Consider the following 19,481-nt stretch of genomic DNA (forward strand, 5'->3'; position numbering starts at 1 on the left):
GGCCGTTACAAGGGAAGTATTGGACATCAAACTAACTTCTTAACAGTCATTAATAGTTTTGTGTTCCATCTGCGCGGTGCCGATCGGAGGCGCGTTCGTGCAGGGATATGGACGAAGCGTTACCCATTGCGTGCCAAGGTTGTGTGAGCCGCCATGTGATACAAATTATAAACCGTCCGTATTGTGGCTGGAGTGTCCGTTTACGTAATCGTGTATACACAGAGATGATTCTTTCCGCGTGAATAATTCATACAGTATCGGTTGATAATAACATTTATTTGTATGTGTTTTAATATAGACAAAAACACAGTAGATCGGATGTGACCTAACCTTAAGGAGTTCATACAATAGCAATACAAAACCTAGTCGAGGGACGATGTGTCGATAGAGCGGCAGTAATTCATGTTAGAGGGAAGTACTGTGGAATTATTTATAACGTGGAGCTTATCACAGCTTATGTCACACATACAATGTATGTCAAGACTGCTTATACCAACGTCATTTTTGGATGGACGCTATGTATCGTGGTTTTCACCTGTTGTGCATGCGCATACGAAAGACAGAATTTCAGGTGTTACACAGCCAGGTAGGTGACGCAAATTATCCCAGTATGGAATCGTATCAAAATGGCAAATGCTCATTAATCATTATTACACGAAAAAAAATGTTGTTGATCAGACTATATATCCTAGCAATAGCGGTCAATTCTGGAATTTCAATTCCTTACTCTTGACTAGAACAGTTTATCATAAAGTCGTTTACATTTTCATTTCTCATAACATTGGACGAAAAATTCAAACATATCTGGTGGTGTTTTAATACCAAATATTCTTTGTTTTATCAGTTAGTTTACAAATTGCATTAATTGGTCTAGTGCATTAGTCATATCTACAAATTATGTGTTCATTTGACGATAGAAGTCGATCCATACCGTGTGGAAATTTACCTGCACGCACGTGGTGTAGTTGCCAGGTTACCAGGGCAGTATACAATGGCTTTCCTGGGATTCCCCGACTTTGTCTGTTTATATTAGATAACACTGGTTGTTACTAGTATGTTAAAAATGTAAACATGATATCATATCCATATACTAAAGTCATCATTTCTTCTTTCAGACAGTTTTAATGTTTATATTCGTAGATACTTTTGATGTGATCTCTTTGTACAACATGTGTTCAGGCATTTTTGTAGTTTGTGATCGTAATTGTGCTCATTGTTTTCATTTTCCCCAATTGGTTTGTCACTTTTCATAGTTACCTACAGAAAAAAAAACATATTTAATTCTGCATTATTGGAACCCTAGTCTCTCTATATCTTATATGTAAAGTCCTTCTACTAATTGTTTGTAAAGATTTTCAATTTCGTTTTCGTGAATTCACAGCATTTTCGTAAAACCTATTATACATATAATATCTGCGGTAACCCATGTATTGGAAATGTGCTGAAACAAACTGAAATTACATTAAATTTACTAGAATATAATTATTGAAATCGATTGTTATTATCAAGTCCGCGAAATGAAAGAGTGAGACAATTACACGCCACTTATCTCTTATCCGTACAGTATCTACGGCCTACACCAGTGTAAGACTGAACATGCTTTAAAATTATAGATGTGCCCAAAGGAGGCAATCCTGACCTATATCTTGACCTCTGACATATTTGAAAGATAACCATGTCTGCCGCAGCAGGGGACTATAATTCGTCATGTTCTTTGTAATTCCTTAAATTATTCATATTTTGCCATGCTGCTACGAATGAAAATGTCAATGGTAACTCCTCACGGTAAATGTATTGTTGTTATGTTGACGACGAATTGTCAAATCATAGTCATAATATCCTCCCCTCTCATATTCAGTGTTGAAAATATGTTTCCTATTATTGCAACATCTTCAGAGTCACCTTTATTTCTATGGTGTTGAAAGCAAATTTTGAAATCATAGCTGTACTCTTTCCTCCCACGTTCACTGTCGAAAAAAATGTGTATTATTATGAAAAAATATGTAGACATCCTTAAGTGAGTTGCTAAGTACACGTGTCACAAACTACTGACATACCGTTTTATGTCGAACTTAAATCTAATGTGAAAACTGAATGCATGTCGTTAAACGATATCATTATAATACACATTATTTCATTCACTTTGCTCGACACTTTTTTCGAATAATAGTACAACTCTGTAAATGATTTATCTTGAAAGTGCAAAGTTGTGATCACTATGCCATTTGTCATAACTAAAATAGATAATAATCACGGCCTTGGGACGTACTTTGTTTGAGAGCCATTTTGTGCTGAAATCATATTTTTGATACAATTTTAGTGTAACTATCATATATCGTCGACGTCATCATTCTAAAGGCCAGATTTATTTGGGAAGCAGCATGGTGTTATCGTAAAACAGTGGTGACGACCTGATTCCTTTTTTATTGGGACTGAAGTGCATCCAAGAGAACGCTATTTAGCATTACACAATTACGACAGAAAATTCAGTTTTTTTTACCTTCGGTTCAACAGTAAATTGTGGATTATTGCTGCACATAATAAAGCGAGAAAGGAAGGCCAATTAATGATATTAGGTTATTTATAGCGAACCCATTGTGAATCATTAACACACATTTAATTACCCTTCAAAACAATATCTTCGTTTGTAGGAAGTTTGCATGCTTCAAGGTTCATATAGAAGCATAATTGTTTAACTAAAGTAGATATGGTATTTTAATAATAGTAGAAAGGTCATGTCATAATTTATTGTTTTCTAATGTAAGACGCAGAACGGTGGAATATTCTTATAATAAAGCAATAATTATATACAAATACGATGTCTCTGGGTTAAAGCGAAATCAAGTAAAATTAACATGATACCATAAATTTAGGACGTATCAGCGTCATTTGCTGAAAATTTCGTAAAATGCTTGTCAAATTTGGGTATCCAAAGTCATTATCATTAGCTAAACCTAGCTATGTTGTAGTAATACTAACGGAGGGTCCCAAAACAGGGAAATGACTTTTAAAAATGTACAGCTATCTCTTCATTCACCAATGGTCATGATCTAATGATTCGAAAACAGTATATTTTTTTCTTTTTATTAAGTCGACATGGGTAACTTATTTCACGTCATTAATCGAAGATGAATGTTAACACAAAATATAATCTATAGAAGTGTAATATCATCCGGCTAGGAATTAAAAAAATATCTGCCTGATACATTATTTTGCAGATTTTTTCTATATGTTCTCGAAGTCGATAAAAAAACCTAGTAACCTTGATTTATCGTTCTTGGTTATGAACGATTTGCTTGGTTTAGTGAGGGTAATTCTAGATAACATATATCATCCATGTCAATATGGGCGAAATGAACTGGCTTTACAAGGTCAATATTAAGTGATATGCTTCTCGTTACTATCAGTCGACTGGACTACAGATAAGACAGTCTGTGTAAACAAATACTGTCTGATGGACGAAAGGTCATGTCATCAAGTTCACCGAATTGTTGTTATCATGGATTTCTAACATTCCTATAGAGCTATTCGCAACTAAGATATATTAAGCGATTATACCAGAGGTTTTGGAAACATTGGTGTCCATAATACCCTTTATGATGGTTTCATACATTTTGCTTTTAGGGATGTATAATGAATTTTAATGTTACATTGAAACATATAGCAAAATACCACTGTAATGGTCGTCTCGGTTCTTAATTAAAATATATCATCAGATATTGACAATGCGTTATATTGATTATTAATTACTCAATAAATTATGTACTAATGTTGTCCTTCGTAAAAAGGTATTTCGTAAAAAGGTATTTCTGGCTTCTGATTGCATTGTTTAATTTATTACACAATTAGATATTATAAATAGCTCTTTAAACAATATGAAATTTTTATCAATAGTTTACTTGCATTGTTAAGAAATAGTATTCGAGTCACCTATCCACGCCCTGCTTCGTGGACAGATTACATCACAACTAAGATTGACCTAATTTCCCCACAATTTTACAATTTTATTCCTTTGTTATTTTCCGTTTGTACAATGCATATGTTTTTAATAGGGTAATTATTTTTGATTATGTCCGCGTCATTAGTGTATCGGTTGACAGTTATACAATCGCGTGATTTACACATGCCCTGGTAAGAGAATGGGTCCCATCACGCCCATAATGTTTCACAAATATCGATAGAACGCACGCTACTATAATGAAACAGAAGTGGAAATATGCCTGTTTTGTTTCAAACTCGTTTTTATAATGTTTCGTCTTCGATCGAGATTCTGGTACAACAATAAGACTCTATGCAGTTTTAACTGATATCGTGAATGCACGACAGCTTAGAAAGGCCAGACTCTATTTATACAGATTTAAAGACTGAATTCTAAAGTAGACTAATTTTCCTATCATATGTCAAGTACTGGTAAGTGTCGTTTCAAATACAATTGTCAATGTATCAGCGTTGAATGTATTGCGTTCATTTGGAATTATGACAAGCAAATTCAATCAGGTCATCATGGTCAGTAATAGGAACGGAATTGAAAGTTTTAATTGTAGGTCCATAAATACTAAGTATGTGAGAAATATATGTGATATATCAAACCATTGAATTCCGTTAACAAATTTCGTTTGTTTTTTCCTCGGATACTCTGACTTTCTTCCGCCATATCAACCTAGTACAGCCTTTTAAAATGGCTCTTCCTGTTAATAGGACGTAAGAACTAAATTATGATACTGTTAACGTACATGTTCCGGTGAATTGTACTTCAGCGCAAAAACATTATCAACATGTTAGCACGGTAATAAATCCGCGCATTGCTATCAATTACTATGCTAACGCTATGTAGAAAATATGATTAACGAAATTATATTTCAATGTAAAAATCTAGCGTCAAAAAGGTCCATATGTGAGAACCGTTCAATGTGTACCTATATAGCGATGTAATTTAGGATATCAATATATTTCATATCATATGAAATTAAAATAACCCACATTTCGAAGAATCTCAACGTCGAAATGTGTTGCAAAAATATTCGCCGCCATTTTTTACGACGTCCTCGAATCCTGACGTCATGCCATTGTTTATTGACATGAAGTCATGACGTCATAATAAATTCTAGCCATTGAAAAGGGATCCAAGTTTATATTATCCATATTCAAACATACATGTATGATATTGGCGAAGTAACTGAATATTTGGCGAATTATGGCATAGATCTTATCAAACTTTAAATATTTATGACTGTTACATCTCTCTATACGTGTAAAATGATTGTTCTTACTTTATCATTTTCTGTTCACAGTAAGCCTTGCGTAACAGGTGTCAAGATGGTGAGACAGAAGGAGTGTTTTAAGTGAGTGCTCCTACTCTTATATAATCATATACCGGAAGTCCATCTACACGGTCTAAACGTGTGCGAGGGAGTAAAGAGGCACTTCAGTGCACTTGTATCACATGCAAGAAACAGGTCACATATATATGAGTTAGACTGTATAGTGATGACAAATAATGATAATATATAGTTAACCCTTGATACTTTTAACAACTCGGCTCGATTGTAAATTTTCAGAATTCCGTTTACATTAGTCCAAGTTTCGTGGATTCGCTGTAGTCAAATAAAGGACTTGTGGCAATTTAGACAAAACATCGACTCTTTGTTGTCAATGACATGGGTTTTTCTTCACAAATGTTCTTATAGTCATGCAAATTATTTTAAAGGAAAATACTGTATGCTTTAATTTGTCATTCATTTTTGTATAGTGACCTTTAGAACCTTTTATTTGGTAAAAAAACAGAGAATCTATAAATCATATAGTTTTAACTAGATCAACAAATATAAACGTTTGCTGCGTCAATGTACAAATATATATCAGTGTGATCATCATATGCACCACCCTGAGGTCAAAGTTTCACAAAAACATTAATAAATGATATAATTATGCCTCACAAAGAAGTGGAGGACATAGTGTTTATCTCTGTTGAAAGGAATTGGTACTTAGGGGTTATGAAGGAAACCGCACCCATTAATACATCGTACGTCTTCTGTGTCCGTTTTGGGTGGTATCTGATATCTGCAATGTCTATAATCATTTATTTATTTCACAAGCATATAATATAATGTAATATTTTTAATCCGTTTGCATATACAGGTACAGGGGACGTTGTATGGAGAGGATATACCCAGCGAATGTGACCAAGTGTTGTAATGGGTTCGTGGGTAAACATTGTGACAACCAGATACAAGGTGAGTACAGGTAGAATGGTGTAATGCTAAGAAATAAAACATCTCTTTATTTAACAAATTACTTATGAACATCAAATACTTATGATAGAGTTGACTTGTCGGGATGGGGGTGGGGGGCGGGTTATTTTGACCATCAGCGGTTGATTATCACATTGGTGGGTAAACTGGTCATAAAATCACCCTCCCCCTTACAAATACAATTTCATATAATAGAAATTGTATGTAAATGACATCTTGTTAGTGTAAAAAAATGTTTTATTTGTTGGAAACTCGCTATCATTTGACCTAAATGTATGCCTAAATATTAATGATGAATATATTAAATCAATGATTATCGATATATTTTAAAACGTTCAATATCACAAGATATTCCAGATTTTAAATGTATACTGTACTCTTAAAAAATTGGTTTTTGACATCATATGATTTTCTTTCTTTTTAGATGATTTTTATTTCTCTTCGTGCGTTGGAAGTGATGATAATTACTTGCGACAACGACCACAGGTAATACTTACAGCGAACAATCGACAAAGACTATGCGTTAATCAAGAACCAATTAGTATAGGAAACTTTTGAATTTAATATTCTCATTAAAGCCAGTTTCATCAAACAGTGTTGACAAAACTGCTTCAGCGATTAACCTTTCAGTACTACTAGTACTATGAGTATAGCTTTAAATTTACATGTACGAAAAAAACAAAATGCAACTCTCTGCTGCTATAGGAGTATAATACATCTATCTGTTAAACCAAACATGCATTTAGTGAATATGTGCTTAATAATACCACCTCCCAAACGGTTGATTTCAGCACAATATACCCTATGTAAAAATACTACTTGTCAAAAAAGACAATCATCTGTCGGCCCTTTGGTGATCTTTATAAACATGTATGACTGTACCTTTACGAGTAAAGCATTATTATAAAAAATATCTAGAATTTTTAAAAATCGACATACGTATTTTGTATATTGTTTACAGCGACAAATAACCGGTCGACCGCGTCAAAAGGGAGAAAAGGGGGACAGAGGGGACAAAGGGGACAGGGGTCCCGAGGGATTCATTGGAATGCCGGGACGAAAGGGCGAACCTGGTAGATGGATGCAGAAGGGACAAAAAGGAGAACCTGGTAAATTTAGGGTTCATTTCCTCTTATATATTAGTTGTATTGGTTTATATTTGTTCTAATATCAATCTGGGATAAAGAAGTAATTCCAACCGATTCTAATATCAATCAAAACACTGTCATGACCTTGATCCTTGGTGTCCTTGGAACCACATTTGACAATTGCCAAGTGCAAGTCGTAGGTTGGTGGTTTTTTTAAACATTAGAACCAAATATATCATAGTTAGGATGATTGTGTCCATACTATTAAACCGAACCCCTAATCTACTACATGTATGTACTATGCTAAATATGTATTTCCCAAGAGACTAGAAAAATATATTATTTTTAGCAATGCATATCTGGATATGTATTTCTGTATAAGGAATGTTCACCAACGTTCCTTTTCAAAGCCATGTATTTAACAAAAGACGGGAACACTTAGAGATACTTATATAGATACTTTGTAACGTATTTAGTACTTAGGATATATCCAGCAACTATGAGAAGGAATAAATAATTACTGTTTTCTTCTGTTACAATATATAATCTCATACTAATGAGTTTTCAAAGGCATACATTTTTTGTACAATTTTTACGCCTTTCTTTATATTACATCTTCGTTGTTTTAAATTTCTGTGGAGAATACAAACGGTAAAAATGAAAAATAAAAGGAAAGATGCCTCAATTGCTTACAAGTGCTGATGATGGGGATTTGTAAGCACATTGGTGACTCAGATGTACACTATGTGTCCTTCACCATCTAATTAAACATTGCTAATTCCTAATGTTAGTGGTAACTAACGATTAAGGTTAGACTTCACCATACTATCGTATCAGATATCGTATTATGAACGTACGAAACTAGTTTAGTGTTTAATAAACAGTTTATTGTTTCATAAACAATAATCATCATTCTTAACTTAAGTATAACTGTGTTGATAAAAAGTGTTTAAGCCGCAGTCTGAACCTTAGGTATTACATTACTGTTGACTCGTAGATTGGATCGTGGTGTTGTTTGTTTATTTTGACAGAATATGCAAAATAAATGTATATTTCAGTTAAACAAGTCCACATATTCGATATATTCCAACATTAAAGCAATATCAACAATTATATTATGAATTTCAGGAATATCTGTGAAAGGAGAACAAGGAAAGCAGGGACAAAATGGTAAAGCTGGACGGCGAGGACACAAAGGAGATGCAGGACCAACAGGCCCACCAGGGCTGCCCGGCCTACCAGGAACGAATGGCACCATTAACACTGGTAATGACTTAAGACTGCTTTTCTTTGTTTTGTAAATCATAAAGTAACAAAATAGCGATTTTTTTCCAGATAGAATATGTATATGCCCTTAATTTGAATCTCATCTAAGTACGTAAACTCTGATAAAACTTGTTAAGTACGAAACGCAAAATCATATCAATTTTCCTACATGTATAATGTTATACAAAAAGGTCGCAAAGATCAACGTATCAAACTTCAAATTATCTGCAAAATATGTGTTTTTTCTAAGTAGGCTGATGGATGTAACTTATTGAGGATTTTTGTCTCTTTCAGGAGAATGCAACTGCAGTGACCTTGCCACAAGAGTAAAGGTAATAATTGCGTTTCATATGCATGCGGATGATGTCGAGTATAAATACCGTATAACCGGTTGTTTACGCGGGTCGAGAACTTCGCTATTTTATGTTAAAACGAAAAAATCATTTTTCAGTTGTCTAAATTTTAGCCGTAATGAAATAATCAAAATCATTTTGACGATCAATTTTTACGACCACGATAGCGATGTTGGTATCCTGTTAGTGATTTTCTCCGGGTACTCCGGCTTTTCTCCAACCATCTTAGTCTGGCACGTCCTTACATATTATTTGCTTTTAGCATGATGTTAGGTTAGTCAACCTAAACCATGGAAGCGAACACATTAAATTGTCATTGTTTCTATTATATGAAGGTTCTGGAGAATTTGGTGAGAGGCATTATGAACGGAAGTCTAGCTATTCCTCGAGAGGGGCGTCCACCTGGAGGCATTATGAACGGAAGTCTAGCTATTCCTCGAGAGGGGCGTCCACCTGGAGCGTTGGAAAACGAAACGGTTGGTGATAAAATTCAACGGCAACCCGCTGCAATTCCGACAGACAATCATCCTTCCCGCGACTCACAGGAAATTCCAATAAATAATCATTCTCCCCTAGAATCACAAGGAAGCCCTATAGACAGCCGGCCTCCAAGAAGAGGATCACAAGAATTCGCCACAATTCGTACTTATCCCCAATCGCAGGCTAATCATAGAACACATATGCCGGACAACAGACGGGTACCTTCCATATCCATGTCAACAAGTAAACATTTTTCTCTTTTGCTTTTTATTTTAATTAATGAACCTACCACGGTGTAATTATCAGCAAAATTATTAAGGATGACCTTTTTATTAAATGATAAAAGACATTAGCTCCTTTTAAATAAATATCAAGTGTTCTGTTTTTACTGAAACTTTTTACTTCAAAATATGCAGGTAAAAGTATATTATTTTTCCTGTGAATGCCTTTATTTATTGAATAAACTTTATGCATTTCCTTTTGCTAATTCCTTTTGACATGCTTCTTGTGCAAGCAAACAATATTGAAAATTTATGCTTCACATGCCTTAGTAACTGGCTCTATGCCCTTTTGGTTCACAGGGGAGAATACCGATGCAGCCTTCTCAACGTTCCATTCTACAACACCTATAGACGAAGTCACACCATCAACAGAAACCCCTCTGAAATGTAATAAAACTACTATTTCAGACTGTCCTTCAAAGAAATTCTGTAATACGCCCAAACCATTTTTTATCAAGATTCCGCCTCCATTTCCTAACAACACCAGATTTACAAGGACCTATTTTGACAGACTATCTTGTTGCAGTAGTGAAACTTTAGACTTCGCCTTTATGTATTATAAACAACAGGACATGTTAATATAGGTATATATATATTGATACAACTTTACTGTTCTAGTTGGTATCTTAACATCTGTTAACGCTATCCATTACGAAGTAAATCAATCTTATATCATTCAAGTTTATATAATTTAAGTGACGGAGTCATTGTGCGCTCGGAAAGAAATATGACGATGATTACTAAAAGTTTACATATATTTATTAGCCGTATAAAAACAAATAATTTGTCCTCGAACATCAACCATGCGTGTGATGAAATGGCGGGGGGTGACCGTCACAGCGACAGAACATATCACCGTTCCCGTCACCGTCACATGTGACCGTGGTCACATCTGGGGGACATGAAGTGCAGTCTGAAGCCAGTTTGCACTCATTTGGCATATGGCAGTAGCATTGATGGTTCAAGCAGCCTTGGGTCATACTGCTGAGTGGACATCGAGGGCAGTCGCGGACGGACTTACAAGTCGCTGCCATAGCAGGGGCTTGGTGACCGTCACAGTAGCATTTCCTAGCCTCACATGTCACGCTTTGGACGCCATGAGGACACGTGTAGCAATCGCTAGAACTTTCACATTCTGCGTCATAATGACATTGGCACTCGCCGTTGTGGCAAACTTTGGTGAGAAATCCGTGGGCACATTCCTTGCACATATCGGCTGTCGTACACGTTTGCATCGGGGGAGGAGCTTCTTTATCATCACAATGACAAAAGAAGATCCCGGGAGCTTCCTCGTCACATGTGACTTTTTCACTAGGTTGACACGTTGTGCAGTCAGCTGGGGCCGTACATGTGTAGTTGGTGTGGCAATGGCATACCTGTTGAGCACAGAAACCTTTAGTTCCGGGTGGACAACGCTGGCAGTCTGCAATTGTGGTGCATGCCTGTTCGGCATAGACGCTAGCTACAATGACAATAGGTTTAATCCATGACGATTCCGTATTTGTAAAAATTACAAATATTTAGTAAAATAGATTTACCCCCTTGCGGTAGGTATTGGTTGTGACGCAATTTGCTTGAAAAAACAACAAAATAATGATACCACGGCAAGAGAGGTAATAATGTAAAGATGGGATAATCGTGGTGCTTCTGCCTCTCCTTTATTTAAACCAAAAATCAACATTACCACCGTTGTCTCGAACAAACCAGAGAAAATGCAATAGGATTAGTTTTAGTATAGTGTCTCTCATGTATACAGGATTTAACAATTCATACATTTCTTTTTGTGTTTTATAACATCGTGTTGACAGTCTTAATGTTATTAATGATGTCACACAAGTAAAACTCAAATTATCAAATTGTACTACGAATTATGTTCATAATGGATTCTGAACAACTAGGTGATGTGGCCGGTCTTCTGAAAGTTCAAGCCGAAGATAGTATACTATTCGTTAAAAAATCATAAATTGTGTTCGATTAAAGACATTGTATATGAATTTGACTAAAATGTATTCATTTCAGAAAACAATATTTGATTTCTTTCCAATTGTCATTTTCTTTCATATGCTTTTAAGTTTGTTATTTCCACTATTTCCTTAAAACACTCAAATGTATGTGTAGATGGCATAACTAAGAAGGAACTATTAGGACTAAAAGTTATACCGCAAAATTGAGAATGACTTGTTTACATTCCTACATCCTTAATAAGTATTTAATCTTGCGCTACGAAATAAAGAAGCGTCGTCAATCATTTCAAAAATGTAACGTTTGGACAGTTTACCTATTTGAGTAGCGTAGCGTATGTGTAACAATTTAAGCAAGATAAAAATATACTTAACAAAAGTATGCACAATAACAAACTGATAAAATAAAGAACAGGAACCTGTTTAAAGATGCTACTCCGATGACAAATTGTATTTTTCCTCTATCCAAAACAGGAGCAGAATTAGTATGTTTCTTCAGTTACAAAAGTTACAAACTTTACACCATTACCACCATTAAAAAGTTTCTGATTCTAATTGTATTTCAAGTTAAAGATATTAAAAATAATTAATTGCGTCCCGAATAAAATCAACAGCACTTACAACAGTACATTATTTTAAATTATTTTTTGTGTTAATTATACAATGTACATACATATACAGATATAATATATACACACGATTTAATTCCAATTCATGTTCAAACTTTGAGTATCATTTCTGTTCTGTCGGAGGTGGAACATATTTAAGGCCCATTACCTTTCCGGAGCAAAATATAAAGGTTTCTTAAAAAAACATTAATAACGTCATACCGATGACCTAAAATAAGGTTACGACACCAAGCATATGCAAGATTTCCTGCGGAATATATGAAAACAGTGGAGAGTCAATTCGCTGTTTTGCCGTCTGGCGCAGTGATAGTCAACTACCGCCCGGTATTTAGGACGACGGCGGGAAACATAACACGACCCGCGTTATGAAAATAAACATTTTATTTATTTGAATCAAATCGTTCAGAAGGTGATGATAAATGTAGTATTAACGGTAAGTTAATAATTTTTGCGACTCTACAAAATTATCGATCTTGTTTTACATTCCCATTTTAAAAATTTAAAACCGTTTCGGAAAGGTAGTGGGCCTTTAAAAGATTTCTAGAGAATAAAACTGGAACACTAGAGGAAGACCAACCTACCGAAAGCCACACACAAAATGACGAAAGTGTACTTCATGGTGGTGTAAATTGTATAATGACTGATGACCTTACCAAAACTCTTTATTTATACCATCACAAAGAGGAAGTGCTTACTTCACGAGATGACTTACTCGTGGACCAATCAAGAGAACTAACCGTATTTTGACCTTTACGATGTCTGAAATTCAGATTTCTCTCTTTCGAAGGACCGAATGGACTTTACACCGGATATAGTAACTAAAGATAAGGCACAGTTCCAAGATCACATTGAGATCTGTCTTTCCAAGGACCAAATCAAATTTAGAACGGAGACCAAACTAGAGATAAAGCACAGTTCCAATAGAAGTTCTATTTGTAAAAGTGTACTTATCATGGTCATTGTAAAACTATCCAGGACTTAGGTACTCCGCAATCAGCTGTTTTACCTAAAAGTGTTTTACGAACTCCACAAACACAAAGAAAATCTTTACATTTTATGTGTAATAGCTTTAAATAAGATATAAAGCTCTTATTTAGAGTTTTTTTCAGACTGCAATACGGTTCTTCTTAAGTTTCCGTGTGTTTTATCTCCGTTCCCTACTCTTTATGACCTTAACCTTGATACCGACGTATGTGCTGCTGAACATGTGAACATGTGTCCGCCGTCTGTGCGTGGTCGCGTGTATTTTACATGTAGCTGCCAATTTATGGCCATGGCGGCTTATAATGATAAACCGGTAACGATATAATAACATTTAGGGCGACAATCGACAATTTCGACATGCGCCCACATCATAATCAATTGAGTTCTTCCACAAAATTTCATTCGTGGGTGGTTTTATAAATCCTATGGGCTTATCGATATTTCAATTGTTACATTTAAGATTTCATTTTATACTCTTTATTTCAGATATTCGCGGTTATTTCAGTAACACAAGCTTCTTTCTAGTCCTACATATCTGTTGCTTTTAATTTGTATCAATTCAATTATTTGTTTGTTTTAATTTCTTTGATTATTACACATGGAAAAACACGGTCTTGTCACATACACATATATATTGACTATATGTCATCTAAATATTCGTATCTTAAGAAAAATGTGGTACTAATGATATAATTATGAAGAGACACATTTACTAGTAAGTAATAACAATGATATGACACAATGATGATGGTAATGATGAGGATGAAACATTTTGTGTTTAGCAATAACGACGATGATGACACATGATACATGTATGCATAAGATAACAATATGTGTAAGTTTCTTATGAAACTCTTTTTTACTTCATAATATATTGCAAAATTCAAAATTGAGATAAAATCAGTAAAATTCCTGGTATGAATTACGTGTGTTGAATAGATTTCCTCCGGTGAGAGGGCACAGTTGTGAATGCCCTGTTTTTGTTTTGTTTTTGTTTTTGGTTTTTTTTTAATAATACAAAACGGGGAAAAAATAAAAAAAGAACTCACCTCTGAAACATTACAGATGGATTCCACGTAGTATGTATTACAGAATCCCTTTAAGACAACACTATTACTGGTGAAGATACATCATTTACTGATTTTTAGCAAAACTCATTTTAGAAAAGATCGTGTACATTCCTTTGGTGGAGCTGTTATCGTTTATATGCCCCTGATTTCATTTCTGCCAAATGTCGTCCTGACTTATAATTTCCATCAGGTGAAGGCATTCTTTATTAATTCCTCATACTCCCTTTGCAGTTTACAGACCCATTGATAGTGTAAATCCTTCTGAAAACAATTTGACTCCAATGAAACTGCACTTGATGAAATTCCTGAAGTAGTAAGAGTTGGACATTGAACGTTGATTTAATATTACAGATACTTAATGATACGACTTCATACTCGTTTTCCAATGTCAAACACCAACCTACATGCGTAGATCAAACGCGTGCGATACGTGCGAAATTGAGTATTCCGATGTTATTGAGGTAGCTCATGATATATCTGACCACGATGCCACTATGTTTGAAAGTTAAGATAAATGTATGCCTCACTACGATGGCCCGTTCGAGCCGTCAAATAGCAACTACCTGATCGAAGTAATTGTACTTTGATAACTCGTAAAAATATTTCCAAACAAATTGGGGTTCTCCATAAATTATAACATACCCCGAGCCGCAAACTTTGAAAAAGTATACATTTCCCTTATATTTACCATTACTTGATTATTGCCGTGGGATATGGTCTAGTTACTCAATAACTGATGTAAATAAACTCGAATAACTTTAGCTAGAAGCAGCCCGTATTATGTCCGGCTTGCCATGTTTTGCTACTAGAACATCATTGTGTATGCATTATATTTCTAGTTTGTGTTACCCGTTTGCAAATGTATTAAAACTCATTAAATGCATCGATTGCGAATAGAAGATTAACATTCTCTTTGATTCCTTAAACTATTCTAAATTTTGATTGAATCGTGTAGTAGGGATTCAGTGTCGGTAAAAATCAACCCTCAAAATAAAATACATTTATTTAAGTGATTAATGTAATGATATATTTTACTACTAGACATCTAATTCTTAATTCTGTTGATCACTTAATTTTCGCGATATACAATTTTCTGCGATATTTGGCAAGAGCTCAAACGCATCATTAAATGTTTCGCGAATATATACAATTGTTAGTAAGAGCCTTTGATCGCGAATTTATGTATTAGTTGGAAGATGGGAAATATTGCATACACATAAATGAATTGAATAAATAAATGAACAATTATTGCGAATCTCATATCAACAGTAAGCAGTTGTCAACGATTATCACACTGCAGAATGACAGCAGTGTTTGTTTCACTCCGCCAAAAGTTAACCTATTAACTATTAGATCTAAAAATAAGTTACGAATAACAACTATAACAAGGAAATTATCACTATTATTTCGGTGACAGGTGAGGGTGAGATATATTAAACTTGGGACACGTGCATTGGCCAGACGTGACGTCAATAAGATGATAATGTCGCTTTGTCAGATAAGCTCAAAATTATATCAACAGTATCGCTACTATCACTGAATAAATTCCTTATTATGTCTAGGTGTATGTTCTATCTTTTAACCTGAATTAGGCACGGGATGACCCTAATATGTTGGTAATCTGTTTGCATATGTATATAAATGTGTGCATGCACTATGGTGCGAACGTGACATGCGTGGAGAATGATTATGAAATACATGTATATATCCAGTAAAACGTTCTAGGACGAATCCGTTTGATATGAATCTAATTCAAATCCTCGGTTTTGACTCCTTTTCATTAACACTTCTTTGGGAAACGTATAACGAGTTTACTTACAACGAATTATATGTTGGTATGAAGTGATTTCATGGACTCGTTAAGCAAATATTTTTTCTATAACATTTTTTCCACAAGTTGTTCTGCTGGACGTGGCCTTATTTAAATCTGAACCTTGGGGACAAAAAAAAACCATAATCGATCAAATAAGAATACAAGTAATTGTCGATAATTGAAAATTTCCCAAAGAAGATATAGGTGTCGACTTTTGAATATGCGAATTAGCTTATTACGTACAATCATCATTTGGGGCAAAATCAGTCAATGCGTTTAATTCACTTTTAATTCACTTGTAGTTTCAGAACCTCTGTGGCGAATTTCCGAAGTAACGAATTATTTCTTCTGGTCTAATGTGATTCGTTATAACAAAGTTTTACTGTACACGTGACGTGATAAACAGTGATGTAACTTGCATATTAATCATAACGATCAGCGAACATAAAACAGGAGTGTCGTATTATTGAAACATGTGAACACTATTTTACTTCTTGTATTGAGATTACATACCGCCATAATGTATAGCAATACAACATTATGGAAGTCTAAACGATTTAGATTCAATCCTTACCTGTACAACTTCAATGAAACGACAGTACATTCGGACAGTTTAAACATTTTCTTTTCGTCCCAACATCACGTTCACGTTGTATAGGGTCAAAATGGGAGTATATGTATAACTGTATAATTCGATTTATATGACCGCAATATTGAATACGGAGGTTTCGAGATCCAAAATCGACGTGGGTCAAGAATAATGAACTGTCGATTAGTTCAACCACCCGGTGAGTATAGCGCCATCATTTGACGTGAGTTTCGTGATGTCACAAACACCTGAAGGGTGACTAATCCACGGTGAGTGGTACTTTACCCACTTATTTTCAGATCTTGACACTAACGTATAATCATATTTTGTTTATGTTAACTTTTTGTTACAACTGCTCTTTCTATTGGATTAGGTGTAGATAAGGTTTGCACGACAATAGTAATAATCCGCTTTTGTCGGTCAGTATATGTACCACATGCAGTACTTGTTGTCGCAGTGAGGACATAAATGCAAAGGCGAAGTTTTATCAACATTCCGTAATTTTAATGACTTTCTAAACTTAAGATATTCCTTAGAATGCATTACAGAAATTAAGGAAAAACTCATAAGTTAAAGAAATTCTTTACATTTAGGAAACATTGATGTAACTGTGTCTTGCGCCATGTTGAAACTTGCTATCAATCTTGAACGCTAAATTTGTTCTATTTTTCATTAACACGGATAACGAATGAAACAAAGCGACTTAATAACTTCAATATTTATTACAATATCAATTTTGATTAACGAATAATTTTACAAAAACATCATTCATATTTATCCCATTTTTGTACTTTGATTTGGATTAAAACAAGCAAACGAATATTTCACAAAACACCATACATATTTGTTAAATAATCATACTTTGATTATGAATATTGAATACACTAACGAATATTTTACACAAGCACCTTAAATATTTATTAGATTACACTTGGATTAGGGACAGTTAAATACACAAACGAATATATTACACACACGTTATATAAATCTTAGCTACAGATAACCTCATTTTATAGTCATACAGTGTATTGGTAAGTATAGATATGAAATTAGGTTATATCATATCTACTCACCACATGGCTATCAGAGAAAGGATCACAATAATGTTAATCGGACCGAGTATTATTATTGAGGTCTAAATTTACTAGTAAGGTGGATTTGGTAACAGATAAGTACAATTATGGGATAAATACCCAAACAAAAGTTAAATAAGTTATATAAAAATGAAACAGAATAAAATCGACAAACTTGCATTGATGAATTGTAAATACAATAAAATAAAACGATAGTACTATCATCCAACTAATTTTCGCGTCCTATTGAAATTCACGATTTCGGATTCGAAACCACCAAAAAAATAGAATTCTCATTAAAATCAGTAGGCATGGAAACGTGAAATCAAGATTCCGCGAAAATAAGTTGGTTTAAAGTATATATTAATGTACAAAAATATATCAGTAAAAACAGTAAATATTGAAACGTGCATTGATTTGTGCAAATCCTGTTGTTATTTTCCATACTTTGTATGGTTTTCATGCAAAATAATTAAATAAATAAGTTAATAAATACGCAATGCATTAGAGGTATGATTCAACGAATGCATGTGGAAGTGTTCATAACACGCGTATCAATGAGAAATAAATAAGAAAATGATTTCTGATTATGATTATTTGAAAATGATATGCGTGATGAAAAAAAATGTATTTTTTCGAGAATAAACACCATGTATGTTCGTGATTAATAGTAAAATGATCACAAAAATAAAATATACACGTATCCTAGTCCAGTCATCATATATGATTTTGGGTAATAATACAATAAATCATAGAGTGACTTAACCTTCAAGTATGACAGTTACTGTTAGATAATAAATAAGGAAATGGAAAGGACTAGTGTAGGTTTGGGGAGTTATTCGTGTTACGGGGGCTTTGAGATCCAAAAACCACGTGGGTAAAATACATTTTACTGTTGGATGGATCCACCATCCGGTAAATATGACGTCATCATCTAGCGTGTTTTTGATGACGTTCTAAACATCGGGATGTTTAGTATGGATTGCCTGCCTTAGTACCGATTCCCTCCGCTAGGCTGCGCTCATAAATACTATTGTTTTTTTTCGGAGCGAAGCCAAGCGGAGAGTAGAAAAATTACGGCAGGCAATCCAGTCGACGGAATGTGGGACCAGTCGACGGTAAATCGTACTTACCCACGTGATTTGGGGATCTTGAAACCCCGTATAAAAGTATTTGTTATGTTTATTGCCAGTAAAATATTTTGAGATTAAATGAAATAACACTAAACAATCAGAAAATAATAACAGACTGAAATAACCAAGCACAATGATAAGTATTGTCAGAAATTAATAACATTCATAAGAAATATGAACTATGACCATGCTGTTTTGAATAATAAACGCCTTATTATTGCGCCATAAATGAATACCAAATTGCTACAGTAATACGAGCACAACGACTCTATCTGTATGGGAGCATAAAGCCATAATTTTAAGAGAAATTGTTTCGCTCATAAAATACTGACATCACAACGGATTCCTTTGAGCAAGGAAGATAACTCTGCAAATATACAAAGACATAATTAACCATAAACCATATTACAAAAACATCAACGGCATGATCATAATAACAAACACATTATCATAATAACAAACACATTATCTTAATAACAAACACATTATCATAATAACAAATACATTATT

General features: G+C 34.3%; 2 protein-coding genes across 2 annotated transcripts; one reads left to right on the forward strand and one right to left on the reverse strand.

Annotated features, from left to right (window-relative positions):
• LOC138331632 (uncharacterized) lies at window positions 1-11,713 on the forward strand. The gene is made up of 9 exons (XM_069279352.1): window positions 1-586; window positions 5,292-5,342; window positions 6,139-6,233; window positions 6,676-6,737; window positions 7,213-7,360; window positions 8,468-8,605; window positions 8,900-8,937; window positions 9,294-9,681; window positions 10,020-11,713. Exons 1-9 carry the CDS (start codon window positions 471-473, stop codon window positions 10,301-10,303), a joined length of 1,320 nt encoding a protein of 439 aa, XP_069135453.1. The 5' UTR covers window positions 1-470; the 3' UTR covers window positions 10,304-11,713.
• On the reverse strand, window positions 10,517-12,933 carry LOC138330562 (multiple epidermal growth factor-like domains protein 10). Its single transcript, XM_069278126.1, has 2 exons — window positions 12,891-12,933; window positions 10,517-11,181 (listed from the first exon to the last, which is right to left on the reverse strand). Exons 1-2 carry the CDS (start codon window positions 12,925-12,927, stop codon window positions 10,517-10,519), a joined length of 702 nt encoding a protein of 233 aa, XP_069134227.1. The 5' UTR covers window positions 12,928-12,933.
• Window positions 12,934-19,481: the final 6,548 nt, after the last annotated feature.

This window comes from Argopecten irradians, chromosome 9 (genome assembly GCF_041381155.1).
Source record: "Argopecten irradians isolate NY chromosome 9, Ai_NY, whole genome shotgun sequence".
NCBI classification, from domain to species: Eukaryota; Metazoa; Mollusca; class Bivalvia; order Pectinida; family Pectinidae; genus Argopecten; species Argopecten irradians.

Bases quoted from the DNA above. Each gene is read 5' to 3' on its own strand.
- LOC138330562 (XM_069278126.1), bottom strand. From the start codon at position 12,927: ATGAAGTACACTTTCGTCATTTTGTGTGTGGCTTTCG. The intron at 11,182-12,890 runs GTAGGTTGGTCT...TTGTCATTGTAG, and splicing joins CATTTTGTGTGTGGCTTTCG to CTAGCGTCTATGCCGAACAG.
- LOC138331632 (XM_069279352.1), top strand. From the start codon at position 471: ATGTATGTCAAGACTGCTTATACCAACGTCATTTTTGGATGGACGCTA. The intron at 8,938-9,293 runs GTAATAATTGCG...TATTATATGAAG, and splicing joins ACCTTGCCACAAGAGTAAAG to GTTCTGGAGAATTTGGTGAG. The intron at 9,682-10,019 runs GTAAACATTTTT...TTTGGTTCACAG, and splicing joins TTCCATATCCATGTCAACAA to GGGAGAATACCGATGCAGCC.